The sequence below is a fragment of the Phyllobates terribilis genome, unplaced genomic scaffold, assembly GCF_046119375.1.
Source record: "Phyllobates terribilis strain yellow unplaced genomic scaffold, ASM4611937v1 Scaffold_1__5_contigs__length_1240528914, whole genome shotgun sequence".
NCBI lineage: Eukaryota > Metazoa > Chordata > Amphibia > Anura > Dendrobatidae > Phyllobates > Phyllobates terribilis.
The window spans coordinates 619,848,376-619,866,515 of record NW_027362761.1 but is presented as its reverse complement, the minus strand read 5'-3'; the positions used below and the strand labels follow the sequence as shown (position 1 = coordinate 619,866,515).

General features: G+C 50.7%; 2 protein-coding genes across 3 annotated transcripts in view; both read left to right on the top strand.

Annotated features, from left to right (window-relative positions):
* Positions 1 to 18,140, top strand: part of TMEM8B (transmembrane protein 8B) — a 61,328-nt gene that overhangs the window by 39,205 nt on the left and 3,983 nt on the right. The window contains exon 12 of one of the 2 annotated variants that reach the window (XM_073684333.1): positions 16,289 to 16,405. In XM_073684333.1, coding sequence (XP_073540434.1) covers positions 16,289 to 16,405 — 117 coding nt within the window. Of the gene's footprint in view, positions 1 to 608; positions 1,408 to 16,288; positions 16,406 to 18,140 lie in introns of those variants that run through there. The other variant, XM_073684342.1, reaches the window with a different exon arrangement.
* On the top strand, positions 797 to 7,035 carry LOC141165281 (uncharacterized). The gene is made up of 2 exons (XM_073650878.1): positions 797 to 802; positions 3,125 to 7,035. The coding sequence occupies exons 1-2, from the start codon at positions 797 to 799 to the stop codon at positions 6,194 to 6,196; spliced, it is 3,078 nt and encodes a 1,025-aa protein (XP_073506979.1). The 3' UTR covers positions 6,197 to 7,035.

Sequence of the window (18,140 nt, the reverse complement as noted above, 5' to 3'; positions counted from 1 at the left end):
TGCACGCCGGTACGTAGGAAGCATAATACATGTGCGTGCCGGTACGTAGGAAGCATAATACATGTGCGTGCCGGTACGTAGGAAGCATAATATATGTGCGTGTTTGTATGTAGGAAGCATAATACATGTGCGTGCCGGTACGTAGGAAGCATAATACATGTGCGTGCCGGTATGTAGGAAGCATAATACATGTGCGTGCCGGTATGTAGGAAGCATAATACATGTGCGTGTCGGTATGTAGGAAGCATAATACATGTGCGTGTCGGTATGTAGGAAGCATAATACATGTGCGTGCCGGTATGTAGGAAGCATAATACATGTGCGTGTCGGTATGTAGGAAGCGTGCATATGTGTGTGCACCCGTATGTAGGGAATGTGCATAGTGTGTTGTTGAAAAGTTTGCACATTCCTCTTCAAATAATAGTTTTCTTTGTTTTATTGGAATGTGCACATTGTAAATTCAGACTGAAGGTGGCAAAACCAGGAAGGACACAAATGGAAGCAAGGAAAGACGTGTGACACAAACCAGGATTTGTGTTGCCCCTCAGATTACTCCTGAGCCCCCGTTTCTCTGATGACCGCTGTACTCCTCATCTTTCTCTTCACAGTTTCATCACATCGTCACATGGAATGGCGTCCAATGAACGAGTCGCCTTGTCCAAAGTATATTTGCTGAATCACCAGCCATATCGGATGTTTTTCAGAAGTAGTGTTGGCACACAGCTCCATACATGAGCCAGCCAATGGAAAGAACCCGTCAACTAAGAGAAGCGGCAGTCCATCAATACTGTAAGACATGAAGGTCTATGAGTCCGGAAAAATGCTAGAACCTTGTACGTATGCTCAAATACAGTCATGGAAACCATCAACTGCGATGATGAGATTTGGCTATAATAAGGATCAACCCAGGGAAGCAAGACCAAGATTTACCTCTGCTGAAGAGGATAAGATCATCAAAGTTACCAGCCCCAGAAACTGAAAACTTAGATAACATTGTCATAAATAATGCAGACATCAGGTAGTAGACACATCTCAAACAGCTGTTTAGAAGAGACTGCAAAAATTTGCCTTTATGGTAGAAATGCTGCAAAGAAGCCGCTACTAAGAACCACAAATAAGAAGTTACTACTGAGGGACGCAAACAAGAAGTAGTAGCTACTGAGGACCACAAATAACAATTAGCCACTGCTGTGGACCCCAAACAAGAAGAAGCACTGCGAAGGACCACAAACAAGAAGAAGCACTGCGAAGGACCGCAAATAAGAAGAAGCACTGCGAAGGACCACAAACAAGAAGAAGCACTGCGAAGGACCGCAAATAAGAAGAAGCACTGCGAAGGACCACAAACAAGAAGAAGCACTGCGAAGGACCACAAACAAGAAGAAGCACTGCGAAGGACCGCAAATAAGAAGAAGCACTGCAAAGGACCACAAACAAGAAGAAGCACTGCGAAGGACCGCAAATAAGAAGAAGCACTGCAAAGGACCACAAACAAGAAGAAGCACTGCGAAGGACCGCAAATAAGAAGAAGCACTGCAAAGGACCACAAACAAGAAGAAGCACTGCGAAGGACCGCAAATAAGAAGCCACTACTGAGGGACGCAAACAAGAAGAAGTAGCTACTGAGGACCACAAATAACAATTAGCCGCTGCTGTGGACCACAAACAAGAAGAAGCACTGCGAAGGACCACAAACAAGAAGAAGCACTGCGAAGGACCGCAAACAAGAAGAAGCACTGCGAAGGACCGCAAATAAGAAGCCACTACTGAGGGACGCAAACAAGAAGAAGTAGCTACTGAGGACCACAAATAACAATTAGCCGCTGCTGTGGACCACAAACAAGAAGAAGCACTGCGAAGGACCACAAACAAGAAGAAGCACTGCGAAGGACCGCAAACAAGAAGAAGCACTGCGAAGGACCGCAAACAAGAAGAAGCACTGCGAAGGACCGCAAACAAGAAGAAGCACTGCGAAGGACCGCAAACAAGAAGAAGCACTGCGAAGGACCGCAAACAAGAAGAAGCACTGCGAAGGACCGCAAACAAGAAGAAGCACTGCGAAGGACCGCAAACAAGAAGAAGCACTGCGAAGGACCGCAAACAAGAAGAAGCACTGCGAAGGACCGCAAACAAGAAGAAGCACTGCGAAGGACCGCAAACAAGAAGAAGCACTGCGAAGGACCGCAAACAAGAAGAAGGACCGCAAACAAGAAGAAGCACTGTGAAGGACCGCAAACAAGAAGAAGCACTGTGAAGGACCGCAAACAAGAAGAAGCACTGCAAAGGACCACAAACAAGAAGAAGCACTGCGAAGGACCGCAAACAAGAAGAAGCACTGCGAAGGACCGCAAACAAGAAGAAGCACTGTGAAGGACCGCAAACAAGAAGAAGCACTGCGAAGGACTGCAAAGGACCACAAACAAGAACAAGCACTGCGAAGGACCGCAAATAAGAAGCCACTACTGAGGGACGCAAACAAGAAGAAGTAGCTACTGAGGACCACAAATAACAATTAGCCGCTGCTGTGGACCACAAACAAGAAGAAGCACTGCGAAGGACCACAAACAAGAAGAAGCACTGTGAAGGACCGCAAACAAGAAGAAGCACTGCGAAGGACTGCAAAGGACCACAAACAAGAACAAGCACTGCGAAGGACCGCAAATAAGAAGCCACTACTGAGGGACGCAAACAAGAAGTAGTAGCTACTGAGGACCACAAATAACAATTAGCCGCTGCTGTGGACCACAAACAAGAAGAAGCACTGCGAAGGACCACAAACAAGAAGCACTGCGAAGGACCACAAACAAGAAGAAGCACTGCGAAGGACCACAAACAAGAAGAAGCACTGCGAAGGACCACAAACAAGAAGAAGCACTGCGAAGGACCACAAACAAGAAGAAGCACTGCGAAGGACCACAAACAAGAAGAAGCACTGCGAAGGACCACAAACAAGAAGAAGCACTGCGAAGGACCACAAACAAGAAGAAGCACTGCGAAGGACCACAAACAAGAAGAAGCACTGCGAAGGACCACAAACAAGAAGAAGCACTGCGAAGGACCACAAACAAGAAGCACTGAGAAGGACCGCAAATAAGAAGCCACTACTCAGGGCCACAAATAAAAGGTCACTACTGAGGGACCCAAACATCAAGTCGCTACTGTGGACAGCAAGCAAGAAGAAGCCGCTGCTGAGGACCACAAACAAGAAGAAGCCACTGCTGAGCACAGCAAACAAGAAGCCACTACTGAGGGCCTCAAACAAGAAGCCGCTGCTGAGCACAGCAAACAAGAAGCCACTACTGAGGGCCTCAAACAAGAAGAAGTCTTTACTGAGGACAGCAAACAGGAAGAAGCCGTTACTGAGGACAGCAAACAGGAAGAAGCCGTTACTGAGGACAGCAAACAAGAAGAAGCCGTTACTGAGGACAGCAAACAGGAAGAAGCCGTTACTGAGGACAGCAAACAGGAAGAAGCCGTTACTGAGGACAGCAAACAGGAAGAAGCCGTTACTGAGGACAGCAAACAGGAAGAAGCCGTTACTGAGGACAGCAAACAGGAAGAAGCCGTTACTGAGGACAGCAAACAGGAAGAAGCCGTTACTGAGGACAGCAAACAGGAAGAAGCCGTTACTGAGGACAGCAAACAGGAAGAAGCCGTTACTGAGGACAGCAAACAGGAAGAAGCCGTTACTGAGGACAGCAAACAGGAAGAAGCCGTTACTGAGGACAGCAAACAGGAAGAAGCCGTTACTGAGGACAGCAAACAGGAAGAAGCCGTTACTGAGGACAGCAAACAGGAAGAAGCCGTTACTGAGGACAGCAAACAGGAAGAAGCCGTTACTGAGGACAGCAAACAGGAAGAAGCCGTTACTGAGGACAGCAAACAGGAAGAAGCCGTTACTGAGGACAGCAAACAGGAAGAAGCCGTTACTGAGGACAGCAAACAGGAAGAAGCCGTTACTGAGGACAGCAAACAGGAAGAAGCCGTTACTGAGGACAGCAAACAGGAAGAAGCCGTTACTGAGGACCTCAAACAGGAAGAAGCCGTTACTGAGGACAGCAAAAAAGAAGAAGCCGTTGCTGAGGACAGCAAACAGGAAGAAGCCGTTGCTGAGGACAGCAAACAGGAAGAAGCCGTTGCTGAGGACAGCAAACAGGAAGAAGCCGTTTCTGAGGACAGCAAACAGGAAGAAGCCGTTGCTGAGGACAGCAAACAAGAAGAAGCCGCTGCTGAGGACAGCAAACAGGAAGAAGGCGCTGCTGAGGCCAGCAAACAGGAAGAAGCCGTTACTGAGGACCTCAAACAGGAAGAAGCCGTTACTGAGGACAGCAAAAAAGAAGAAGCCGCTGCTGAGGACAGCAAACAGGAAGAAGCCGTTGCTGAGGACAGCAAACAGGAAGAAGCCGTTGCTGAGGACAGCAAACAGGAAGAAGCCGTTGCTGAGGACAGCAAACAGGAAGAAGCCGTTGCTGAGGACAGCAAACAGGAAGAAGCCGTTGCTGAGGACAGCAAACAGGAAGAAGCCGTTGCTGAGGACAGCAAACAGGAAGAAGCCGTTGCTGAGGACAGCAAACAGGAAGAAGCCGTTACTGAGGACAGCAAACAAGAAGAAGCCGTTGCTAAGGACAGCAAACAGGAAGAAGGCGCTGCTGAGGCCAGCAAACAGGAAGAAGCCGTTACTGAGGACCTCAAACAGGAAGAAGCCGTTACTGAGGACAGCAAAAAAGAAGAAGCCGCTGCTGAGGACAGCAAACAGGAAGAAGCCGTTGCTGAGGACAGCAAACAGGAAGAAGCCGTTGCTGAGAACAGCAAACAGGAAGAAGCCGTTGCTGAGGACAGCAAACAGGAAGAAGCCGTTGCTGAGGACAGCAAACAGGAAGAAGCCGTTGCTGAGGACAGCAAACAGGAAGAAGCCGTTGCTGAGGACAGCAAACAGGAAGAAGCCGTTGCTGAGGACAGCAAACAGGAAGAAGCCGTTGCTGAGGACAGCAAACAGGAAGAAGCCGTTACTGAGGACAGCAAACAAGAAGAAGCCGTTGCTAAGGACAGCAAACAGGAAGAAGGCGCTGCTGAGGCCAGCAAACAGGAAGAAGCCGTTACTGAGGACCTCAAACAGGAAGAAGCCGTTACTGAGGACAGCAAAAAAGAAGAAGCCGCTGCTGAGGACAGCAAACAGGAAGAAGCCGTTGCTGAGGACAGCAAACAGGAAGAAGCCGTTGCTGAGGACAGCAAACAGGAAGAAGCCGTTGCTGAGGACAGCAAACAGGAAGAAGCCGTTGCTGAGGACAGCAAACAGGAAGAAGCTGTTGCTGAGGACAGCAAACAGGAAGAAGCCGTTACTGAGGACAGCAAACAGGAAGAAGCCGCTGCTGAGGACAGCAAACAGGAAGAAGCCGCTGCTGAGGACAGCAAACAGGAAGAAGGCGCTGCTGAGGCCAGGAAACAGGAAGAAGCCGTTACTGAGGACAGCAAACAGGAAGAAGCCGTTACTGAGGACAGCAAAAAAGAAGAAGCCGCTGCTGAGGACAGCAAACAGGAAGAAGCCGTTGCTGAGGACAGCAAACAGGAAGAAGCCGTTGCTGAGGACAGCAAACAGGAAGAAGCCGTTACTGAGGACAGCAAACAGGAAGAAGCCGTTACTGAGGACAGCAAACAGGAAGAAGCCGTTACTGAGGACAGCAAACAGGAAGAAGCCGTTACTGAGGACAGCAAACAGGAAGAAGCCGTTACTGAGGACAGCAAACAGGAAGAAGCCGTTACTGAGGACAGCAAACAAGAAGAAGCCGTTGCTAAGGACAGCAAACAGGAAGAAGGCGCTGCTGAGGCCAGCAAACAGGAAGAAGCCGTTACTGAGGACCTCAAACAGGAAGAAGCCGTTACTGAGGACAGCAAAAAAGAAGAAGCCGCTGCTGAGGCCAGCAAACAGGAAGAAGGCGCTGCTGAGGCCAGCAAACAGGAAGAAGCCGTTACTGAGGACAGCAAACAGGAAGAAGCCGTTGCTGAGGACAGCAAACAGGAAGAAGCCGTTGCTGAGGACAGCAAACAGGAAGAAGCCGTTACTGAGGACAGCAAACAGGAAGAAGCCGTTGCTGAGGACAGCAAACAGGAAGAAGCCGCTGCTGAGGACAGCAAACAAGAAGAAGCCGCTGCTGAGGACAGCAAACAGGAAGAAGCCGCTACTGAGGCCCGCACATGAGAAGGAACAGCTACTGAGGACCACAAACAAGAAGACACTTGTATGGGCTTAGCAACACCAGGAATGGACGTTAGATCAGTGGAAATCTGTATTGTGGTCCGATGAGGCAAAATTAAATATTTTTGGTAATAACTGCCAATATATTTATGAGATGCAGAAGAGGTGAGCAGATGGTTTCTCCATGTCTGGTGCTGACCATGAAGCATGGGGGAGAGGTGTGATGGGGGGGAGGGGGCTTCTGCTGTTGACACTGTTCTACAGCGATCGTCCCTACTGGTCTGCGCTTAGTGGACCATCATCTTTGTTGTAACAGGGCAATAACCCCGACCACCTCAAGGCGATGTGACCAAGGAGGAGGCGGATGGAGGCTGCGTCAGAGGATGCCGCCCCACAATCGCCCAAATTCATCTCAGTGGAGATAGTTTGGGATGAGTTGGATGAAGAGTGAAGGCAAAGCAGCCGATAAGTGCCGAGCACCTCCAGAACTCCACCAGGACTGCTGGAAGCCACTGCAACCTGATGAAGCTGCTGGAGAGAATGATGTAGGGGTGGAAAGCTGTTATCACAGTAAAAGGCTACGGTACAGGAGGAACCTGAGGGTAACACATTCTGCTTTGTTTCCCCATCTGCTCCTTTCTTCCTTTGTGGTTTTGCCGCCTTCTTTCTGAATCAGTAATATTCACATTCCAATATGAAGAAGGAAAACCATTACATGAACAGGGGTGTGCAAACTTTTTACTGATTTACTATTTACACTCCCTACATGCACTGAGTGTGCGTGACTTTATTTTTTATCATAACTGTTTTATTAGAGTGGACCAGAAAGGTGATCCACGGTAACAGGTGCTGTCGGTGCCCAACACGTGCGGATCGGGCGGCCGGTGCCCGACACGTGCGGATCAGGCGGCCGGTGCCCGACACGCGCGGCCTGCGAATCGGGCGGCCGGTGCCCGACACGCGCGGCCTGCGGATCGGGCGGCCGGTGCCCGACACGCGCGGCCTGCGGATCGGGCGGCCGGTGCCCGACACGCGCGGCCTGCGGATCGGGCGGCCGGTGCACGCACGCGCCTTTCAGTACACCTGTAGGGGTACTATCCTCTCCTGTAATCTGTCAGTACATCGGTCGGGAGAGTATCCCGTCCTGTAATCCTCTGTGCTGTGTAGAGCTGGTATCTTACCTTTGTTTGGTTGCTGAATAGTAATTGGTGGACTCATATTGGTGATTTCTATGTCCCACGTTTTATTACATATTTACTATGGTTTTGTAGGCTCTGTTGGGTTTTGTGCAAGAGTCATGTTTGGCTTCCTTTTGTCCCTGGTCAGCTTCCATGTGTGGAGGGGGCAGCTGTCCAGTAATGAGTGGCAGACGTACTGTGCCCGCCTCCGTGCCCGACAGTGAAAACATTTTTTGGATGTGCTTAATTCAGTAATCTGTGGCCTAGTCGTCTGCTAGCACTCCAGCACGGCCGCGCTGGCTACCAAAGTAATGTTTGCACCATCTGGTTGTAAACGAACCCTTGACGCCTGTGATTGTCATTGTTTATGGGCAGGGGGCACTGTGGTTGTCATTGTTTATGGGCAGGGGGCACTGTGGTTGACATTGTTTATGGGCGGGGGCACTGTGGTTGTCATTGTTTATGGGCGGGGGCACTGTGATTGTCATTGTTTATGGGCGGGGGGCACTGTGGTTGACATTGTTTATGGGCGGGGGCACTGTGGTTGTCATTGTTTATGGGCGGGGGCACTGTGGTTGTCATTGTTTATGGGCGGGGGCACTGTGATTGTCATTGTTTATGGGCGGGGAGCACTGTGGTTGTCATTGTTTATGGGCGGGGGGCACTGTGATTGACATTGTTTATGGGCGGGGGCACTGTGGTTGTCATTGTTTATGGGCGGGGGCACTGTGGTTATTGTTTATGGGCGGGGGGCACTGTGGTTGTCATTGTTTATGGGCGGGGGGCACTGTGGTTGTCATTGTTTATGGGCTGGGGGCACTGTGGTTGTCATTGTTTATGGGCTGGGGGCACTGTGGTTGTCATTGTTTATGGGCGGGAGGCACTGTAGTTGTCATTGTTTATGGGCGGGGACACTGTGGTTATTGTTTATGGGCAGGGGGCACTGTGGTTATTGTTTATGGGCAGAGGGCACTGTGGTTATTGTTTATGGGCGGGGACACTGTGATTGTCATTGTTTATGGGCGGGAGGCACTGTAGTTGTCATTGTTTATGGGCGGGGACACTGTGGTTATTGTTTATGGGCAGGGGGCACTGTGGTTATTGTTTATGGGCGGGGACACTGTGGTTGTCATTGTTTATGGGCTGGGGGCACTGTGGTTATTGTTTATGGGCGGGGACACTGTGGTTGTCATTGTTTATGGGCGGGGGCACTGTAGTTGTCATTGTTTATGGGCGGGGGCACTGTAGTTGTCATTGTTTATGGGCGGGGGCACTGTGATTGTCATTGTTTATGGGCGGGGGGCACTGTGGTTGACATTGTTTATGGGCGGGGGCACTGTGGTTGACATTGTTTATGGGCGGGGGGCACTGTGGTTGTCATTGTTTATGGGCGGGGGCACTGTGATTGTCATTGTTTATGGGCGGGGAGCACTGTGGTTGACATTGTTTATGGGCGGGGGCACTGTGGTTGTCATTGTTTATGGGCGGGGGCACTGTGGTTGACATTGTTTATGGGCGGGGGCACTGTGATTGTCATTGTTTATGGGCAGGGGGCACTGTGGTTGTCATTGTTTATGGGCGGGGGCACTGTGATTGTCATTGTTTATGGGCAGGGGGCACTGTGGTTGTCATTGTTTATGGGCGGGGGCACTGTGATTGTCATTGTTTATGGGCGGGGAGCACTGTGGTTGACATTGTTTATGGGCGGGGGCACTGTGGTTGTCATTGTTTATGGGCGGGGGCACTGTGGTTGTCATTGTTTATGGGCGGGGGCACTGTGGTTATTGTTTATGGGCGGGGGGCACTGTGGTTGTCATTGTTTATGGGCGGGGGGCACTGTGGTTGTCATTGTTTATGGGCTGGGGGCACTGTGGTTGTCATTGTTTATGGGCTGGGGGCACTGTGGTTGTCATTGTTTATGGGCGGGAGGCACTGTAGTTGTCATTGTTTATGGGCGGGGACACTGTGGTTATTGTTTATGGGCAGGGGGCACTGTGGTTATTGTTTATGGGCGGGGACACTGTGATTGTCATTGTTTATGGGCGGGAGGCACTGTAGTTGTCATTGTTTATGGGCGGGGACACTGTGGTTATTGTTTATGGGCAGGGGGCACTGTGGTTATTGTTTATGGGCGGGGACACTGTGGTTGTCATTGTTTATGGGCTGGGGGCACTGTGGTTATTGTTTATGGGCGGGGACACTGTGGTTGTCATTGTTTATGGGCGGGGGCACTGTAGTTGTCATTGTTTATGGGCGGGGGCACTGTAGTTGTCATTGTTTATGAGCGGGGGGCACTGTGGTTATTGTTTATGGGTAGGGACACTGTTGTCATTGTTTATGGGCGGGGGCACTGTAGTTGTCATTGTTTATGGGCGGGGGGCACTGTGGTTGTTATTGTTTATGGGCGGGGGGCACTGTGGTTATTGTTTATGGGTAGGGACACTGTAGTTGTCATTGTTTATGGGCGGGGGCACTGTAGTTGTCATTGTTTATGGGCGGGGGCACTGTAGTTGTCATTGTTTATGGGCGGGGGCACTGTGGTTGTCATTGTTTATGGGCGGGGGCACTGTGGTTGTCATTGTTTATGGGCGGGGGGCACTGTAGTTGTCATTGTTTATGGGCGGGGGCACTGTAGTTGTCATTGTTTATGAGCGGGGGGCACTGTGGTTATTGTTTATGGGTAGGGACACTGTTGTCATTGTTTATGGGCGGGGGCACTGTAGTTGTCATTGTTTATGGGCGGGGGGCACTGTGGTTGTTATTGTTTATGGGCGGGGGGCACTGTTGTTATTGTTTATGGGTAGGGACACTGTAGTTGTCATTGTTTATGGGCGGGGGCACTGTAGTTGTCATTCTTTATGGGCGGGGGCACTGTTGTTGTCAGTGTTTATGGGCGGGGGCGCTGTGGTTGTCAGTGTTTATGGGCGGGGGGCACTGTGGTTGTCATTGTTTATGGGCGGGGGCACTGTGGTTGTCATTGTTTATGGGCGGGGGCACTGTAGTTGTCATTGTTTATGGGCGGGGGGCACTGTGGTTGACATTGTTTATGGGCGGGGGGCACTGTGGTTGTCATTGTTTATGGGCGGGGGGCACTGTGGTTGTCATTGTTTATGGGCGGGGAGCACTGTGGTTGTCATTGTTTATGGGCGGGGGCACTGTGGTTGTCATTGTTTATGGGCGGGGGCACTGTGGTTATTGTTTATGGGTAGGGACAATGTAGTTGTCATTGTTTATGGGCGGGGGCACTGTAGTTGTCATTGTTTATGGGCGGGGGGCACTGTGGTTGTCATTGTTTATGGGCGGGGGCACTGTGGTTGACATTGTTTATGGGCGGGGGGCACTGTGGTTGTCATTGTTTATGGGTAGGGACACTGTGGTTATTGTTTATGGGCGGGGGCACTGTGGTTGTCATTGTTTATGGGCGGGGGCACTGTAGTTGTCATTGTTTATGGGCGGGGGCACTGTAGTTGTCATTGTTTATGGGCGGGGGCACTGTGGTTGTCATTGTTTATGGGCGGGGGCACTGTGGTTGTCATTGTTTATGGGCGGGGGGCACTGTAGTTGTCATTGTTTATGGGCTGGGGGCACTGTGGTTGACATTGTTTATGGGCGGGGGGCAGTGTGGTTGTCATGGTTTATGGGCGGGGGGCACTGTAGTTGTCATTGTTTATGGGTAGGGACACTGTGGTTGTCATTGTTTATGGGCGGGGGCACTGTGGTTGACATTGTTTATGGGCGGGGGGCAGTGTGGTTGTCATTGTTTATGGGCGGGGGGCACTGTAGTTGTCATTGTTTATGGGTAGGGACACTGTGGTTGTCATTGTTTATGGGCGGGGGCACTGTGGTTGTCATTGTTTATGGGCGGGGGGCACTGTAGTTGTCATTGTTTATGGGCTGGGGGCACTGTGGTTATTGTTTATGGGCGGGGACACTGTGGTTGTCATTGTTTATGGGCGGGGGCACTGTAGTTGTCATTGTTTATGGGCGGGGGCACTGTAGTTGTCATTGTTTATGGGTGGGGGCACTGTGGTTGTCATTGTTTATGGGTAGGGACACTGGTTATTGTTTATGGGCGGGGGGCACTGTGGTTGTCATTGTTTATGGGTAGGGACACTGTGGTTATTGTTTATGGGCGGGGGGCACTGTGGTTGTCATTGTTTATGGGCGGGGGCACTGTAGTTGTCATTGTTTATGGGCGGGGGCACTGTGGTTGTCATTGTTTATAGGCAGGGCACTGTGGTTGTCATTGTTTATGGGCGGGGGCACTGTGGTTGTCATTGTTTATGGGCGGGGGCACTGTGGTTGACATTGTTTATGGGCTGGGGGCACTGTGGTTGTCACTGTTTATGGGCTGGGGGCACTGTGGTTGTCATTGTTTATAGGCAGGGCACTGTGGTTGTCATTGTTTATGGGCGGGGGCACTGTGGTTGTCATTGTTTATGGGCGGGGGCACTGTGGTTGACATTGTTTATGGGCTGGGGGCACTGTGGTTGTCATTGTTTATGGGCGGGGGCACTGTGGTTGTCATTGTTTATGGGCTGGGGGCACTGTGGTTGTCATTGTTTATGGGCTGGGGGCACTGTAGTTGTCATTGTTTATGGGCGGGGGCACTGTGGTTGTCATTGTTTATGGGCTGGGGGCACTGTAGTTGTCATTGTTTATGGGCGGGGGCACTGTGGTTGTCATTGTTTATGGGCTGGGGGCACTGTGGTTGTCATTGTTTATGGGCTGGGGGCACTGTGGTTGTCATTGTTTATGGGCGGGGGCACTGTGGTTGTCATTGTTTATGGGCGGGGGCACTGTGGTTGTCATTGTTTATGGGCTGGGGGCACTGTGGTTGTCATTGTTTATGGGCTGGGGGCACTGTGGTTGTCATTGTTTATGGGCGGGGGCACTGTGGTTGTCATTGTTTATGGGCTGGGGGCACTGTGGTTGTCATTGTTTATGGGCGGGGGCACTGTGGTTGTCATTGTTTATGGGCGGGGGCACTGTGGTTGTCATTGTTTATGGGCTGGGGGCACTGTGGTTGTCATTGTTTATGGGCTGGGGGCACTGTGGTTGTCATTGTTTATGGGCTGGGGGCACTGTGGTTGTCATTGTTTATGGGCGGGGGCACTGTGGTTGTCATTGTTTATGGGCTGGGGGCACTGTGGTTGTCATTGTTTATGGGCTGGGGGCACTGTGGTTGTCATTGTTTATGGGCTGGGGGCACTGTAGTTGTCATTGTTTATGGGCGGGGGCACTGTGGTTGTCATTGTTTATGGGCGGGAGGCACTGTAGTTGTCATTGTTTATGGGCGGGGGCACTGTGGTTGTCATTGTTTATGGGCGGGAGGCACTGTAGTTGTCATTGTTTATGGGCGGGGACACTGTGGTTATTGTTTATGGGCAGGGGGCACTGTGGTTATTGTTTATGGGCGGGGACACTGTGGTTGTCATTGTTTATGGGCTGGGGGCACTGTGGTTATTGTTTATGGGCGGGGACATTGTGGTTGTCATTGTTTATGGGCGGGGGCACTGTAGTTGTCATTGTTTATGGGCGGGGGCACTGTAGTTGTCATTGTTTATGGGCGGGGGCACTGTAGTTGTCATTGTTTATGGGCGGGGGCACTGTGGTTGTCATTGTTTATGGGCGGGGGCACTGTGGTTGTCATTGTTTATGGGCGGGGGCACTGTAGTTGTCATTGTTTATGGGCGGGGGCACTGTAGTTGTCATTGTTTATGAGCGGGGGGCACTGTGGTTATTGTTTATGGGTAGGGACACTGTTGTCATTGTTTATGGGCGGGGGCACTGTGGTTGTCATTGTTTATGGGCGGGGGGCACTGTGGTTGTTATTATTTATGGGCGGGGGGCACTGTGGTTATTGTTTATGGGTAGGGACACTGTAGTTGTCATTGTTTATGGGCGGGGCACTGTAGTTGTCATTGTTTATGGACGGGGGCACTGTGGTTGTCATTGTTTATGGGCGGGGGCACTGTAGTTGTCATTGTTTATGGGCGGGGGCACTGTGGTTGTCATTGTTTATGGGCGGGGGCACTGTAGTTGTCATTGTTTATGGGCGGGGGCACTGTAGTTGTCATTGTTTATGGGCGGGGGCACTGTAGTTGTCATTGTTTATGAGCGGGGGGCACTGTGGTTATTGTTTATGGGTAGGGACACTGTTGTCATTGTTTATGGGCGGGGGCACTGTAGTTGTCATTGTTTATGGGCGGGGGGCACTGTGGTTGTTATTGTTTATGGGCGGGGGGCACTGTTGTTATTGTTTATGGGTAGGGACACTAGTTGTCATTGTTTATGGGCGGGGGCACTGTAGTTGTCATTGTTTATGGGCGGGGGCACTGTGGTTGTTATTGTTTATGGGCGGGGGGCACTGTTGTTATTGTTTATGGGTAGGGACACTGTAGTTGTCATTGTTTATGGGCGGGGGCACTGTAGTTGTCATTGTTTATGGGCGGGGGCACTGTAGTTGTCATTGTTTATGGGCGGGGGCACTGTGGTTGTCAGTGTTTATGGGCGGGGGCGCTGTGGTTGTCAGTGTTTATGGGCGGGGGGCACTGTGGTTGTCATTGTTTATGGGCGGGGGCACTGTGGTTGTCATTGTTTATGGGCGGTGAGCACTGTGGTTGTCATTGTTTATGGGCGGGGGCACTGTGGTTATTGTTTATGGGTAGGGACAATGTAGTTGTCATTGTTTATGGGCGGGGGCACTGTAGTTGTCATTGTTTATGGGCGGGGGGCACTGTGGTTGTCATTGTTTATGGGCGGGGGGCACTGTGGTTGTCATTGTTTATGGGCGGGGGCACTGTGGTTGACATTGTTTATGGGCTGGGGGCAGTGTGGTTGTCATTGTTTATGGGCAGGGGGCACTGTGGTTGTCATTGTTTATGGGCGGGGGGCACTGTGGTTGTCATTGTTTATGGGCGGGGGGCACTGTGGTTGTCATTGTTTATGGGCGGGGGCACTGTGGTTGTCATTGTTTATGGGCGGGGGGCACTGTGGTTGTCATTGTTTATGGGCGGGGGCACTGTAGTTGTCATTGTTTATGGGCGGGGGGCACTGTGGTTGTCATTGTTTATGGGCTGGGGGCAGTGTGGTTGACATTGTTTATGGGCAGGGGGCAGTGTGGTTGTCATTGTTTATGGGCGGGGGCACTGTGGTTGTCATTGTTTATGGGCGGGGGCACTGTGGTTGTCATTGTTTATGGGCGGGGGGCACTGTGGTTGTCATTGTTTATGGGCGGGGGGCACTGTGGTTGTCATTGTTTATGGGCGGGGGGCACTGTGGTTGTCATTGTTTATGGGCGGGGGGCACTGTGGTTGTCATTGTTTATGGGCGGCGGGCACTGTGGTTGACATTGTTTATGGGCGGGGGGCACTGTGGTTGTCATTGTTTATGGGCGGGGGGCACTGTGGTTGACATTGTTTATGGGCGGGGGGCAGTGTGGTTGTCATTGTTTATGGGCGGGGGCACTGTGGTTGTCATTGTTTATGGGCGGGGGCACTGTGGTTGTCATTGTTTATGGGTAGGGACACTGTGGTTGTCATTGCTTATGGGCGGGGGCACTGTGGTTGACATTGTTTATGGGCGGGGGGCACTGTGGTTGACATTGTTTATGGGCGGGGGGCAGTGTGGTTGTCATTGTTTATGGGCGGGGGCACTGTGGTTGTCATTGTTTATGGGAGGGGGCACTGTGGTTGTCATTGTTTATGGGTAGGGACACTGTGGTTGTCATTGCTTATGGGCGGGGGCACTGTGGTTGTCATTGTTTATGGGCGGGGGGCACTGTGGTTGTCATTGTTTATGGGCGGGGGGCACTGTGGTTGTCATTGTTTATGGGCGGGGGGCACTGTGGTTGTCATTGTTTATGGGCGGGGGGCACTGTGGTTGTCATTGTTTATGGGCGGCGGGCACTGTGGTTGACATTGTTTATGGGCGGGGGGCACTGTGGTTGTCATTGTTTATGGGCTGGGGGCAGTGTGGTTGACATTGTTTATGGGCAGGGGGCAGTGTGGTTGTCATTGTTTATGGGCGGGGGCACTGTGGTTGTCATTGTTTATGGGCGGGGGCACTGTGGTTGTCATTGTTTATGGGCGGGGGGCACTGTGGTTGTCATTGTTTATGGGCGGGGGGCACTGTGGTTGTCATTGTTTATGGGCGGGGGGCACTGTGGTTGTCATTGTTTATGGGCGGGGGGCACTGTGGTTGTCATTGTTTATGGGCGGCGGGCACTGTGGTTGACATTGTTTATGGGCGGGGGGCACTGTGGTTGTCATTGTTTATGGGCGGGGGGCAGTGTGGTTGTCATTGTTTATGGGCGGGGGGCAGTGTGGTTGACATTGTTTATGGGCGGGGGGCAGTGTGGTTGTCATTGTTTATGGGCGGGGGCACTGTGGTTGTCATTGTTTATGGGCGGGGGCACTGTGGTTGTCATTGTTTATGGGCGGGGGGCAGTGTGGTTGTCATTGCTTATGGGCGGGGGCACTGTGGTTGACATTGTTTATGGGCGGGGGGCACTGTGGTTGACATTGTTTATGGGCGGGGGGCAGTGTGGTTGTCATTGTTTATGGGCGGGGGCACTGTGGTTGTCATTGTTTATGGGAGGGGGCACTGTGGTTGTCATTGTTTATGGGTAGGGACACTGTGGTTGTCATTGCTTATGGGCGGGGGCACTGTGGTTGTCATTGTTTATGGGCGGGGGGCACTGTGGTTGTCATTGTTTATGGGCGGGGGGCACTGTGGTTGTCATATTTTATGGATGGAGGGACATTGTGGTTGTACAGGAGGAGCCATACAGTTGTATGAGAGGATGCCAGTGTGGGACTACTAGTCCTTCTCGTTTTTGGGCAGTTGACTGGTCAGGTGATTTGTCGCCCAGTTATCCTTACAATTCCTATTGCTCCTTCTCTTTTTGTCCCAGGTTCTTTACCTCCTTGGGGCCATGTTGTTGTCCATGGCTCTCCAGCTGGATCGGCATGGCTTGTGGAACCTCCTGGGACCCAGTTTATTTGCTGTGGGCATCATGGCCATTGCTTGGGTAAGTGAAACACTTTTCCAGGTCAGACATTGGGGCAGAAAGGGGTGACCTGGGATTCCCTGCAATAGGAATGATGGAAGGGATCCACGTTGCCACATGTCAGAATCAGGACGAAGGATTCACCAGAACTATCGGAACCAGTAGGTTTCATTCCGCAACCTTCATCCCTTCATTTTCATAGCACTTGATCCAAGTGTCAGATTTCCCTCTTGTGGCAGAGTCCATCTAATATAGGATGGATGTGAAGCCTTTGTGTTTCTACTAGTAATATAGGCTCATTAATATTTACAGTAGATATAAAAAGTCTACACGCCCCGGGTAAAATTCCAGGTTTTTGTCATGTTAAAAAAAAATCCTACCAAAAAGAATCATTTTTCACACTTTAATGTTGCTCAACATGTAAAGAAATCACTGAATAGTGCAGATTGCATTATTTTACTACTTTATTTCTCTTTTTCCACCCGAAAAGATTTCAGTTTCAATCAAATTGTACAGATTATGGGCGACATTAAAGGGGGAAAAAAAAGTTCTGATTTTTTATTTTTACATGACAAAAATCTTGGATTTTGACAAAAGTGTGTAGACTTTTTTTTTTATATCCACTGTAGGCTAGACATCAGCTGTGTGTCTCTTCTAGTGATATAGACTGAACATGAACTGTGTGTGTCTCTCTCAGTAATACAGGCTGGATGTGAGGGCTATCTCTCTACCAGTAATACAGGCTGGATGTGAGGTCTGTGTCTCTACCAGTAATACAGGCTGGATGTGAGGTCTGTGTCTCTACCAGTAATACAAGCTGGATGTGAGGTATTTGTCTCTACCAGTAATACAGGCTGGATGTGAGGGCTATGTCTCTACCAGTAATACAGGCTGGATGTGAGGTCTGTGTCTCTACCAGTAATACAGGCTGGATGTGAGGGCTATGTCTCTACCAGTAATACAGGCTGGATGTGAGGGCTATGTCTCTACCAGTAATACAGGCTGGATGTGAGGGCTATGTCTCTACCAGTAATACAGGCTGGATGTGAGGGCTATGTCTCTACCAGTAATACAGGCTGGATGTGAGGGCTATGTCTCTACCAGTAATACAGGCTGGATGTGAGGGCTATCTCTCTACCAGTAATACAGGCTGGATGTGAGGTCTGTGTCTCTGCCAGTAATACAGGCTGGATGTGAGGTCTGTGTCTCTACCAGTAATACAGGCTGGATGTGAGGTCTGTGTCTCTGCCAGTAATACAGGCTGGATGTGAGGGCTATGTCTCTACCAGTAATACAGGCTGGATGTGAGGGCTATGTCTCTACCAGTAATACAGGCTGGATGTGAGGGCTATCTCTCTACCAGTAATACAGGCTGGATGTGAGGGCTATGTCTCTACCAGTAATACAGGCTGGATGTGAGGTATGTGTCTCTACCAGTAATACAAGCTGGATGTGAGGTATGTGTCTCTGCCAGTAATACAGGCTGGATGTGAGGGCTATGTCTCTGCCAGTAATACAGGCTGGATGTGAGGGCTATGTCTCTACCAGTAATACAGGCTGGATGTGAGGTATGTGTCTCTACCAGTAATACAAGCTGGATGTGAGGTATGTGTCTCTACCAGTAATATAGGCTGGATGTGAGGTCTGTGTCTCTCCCAGTAATACAGGCTGGATGTGATGTCTGTGTCTCTGCCAGTAATACTGGCTGGATGTGAGGTCTGTGTCTCTCCCCAGTAATATAGGCTGGATGTGAGGC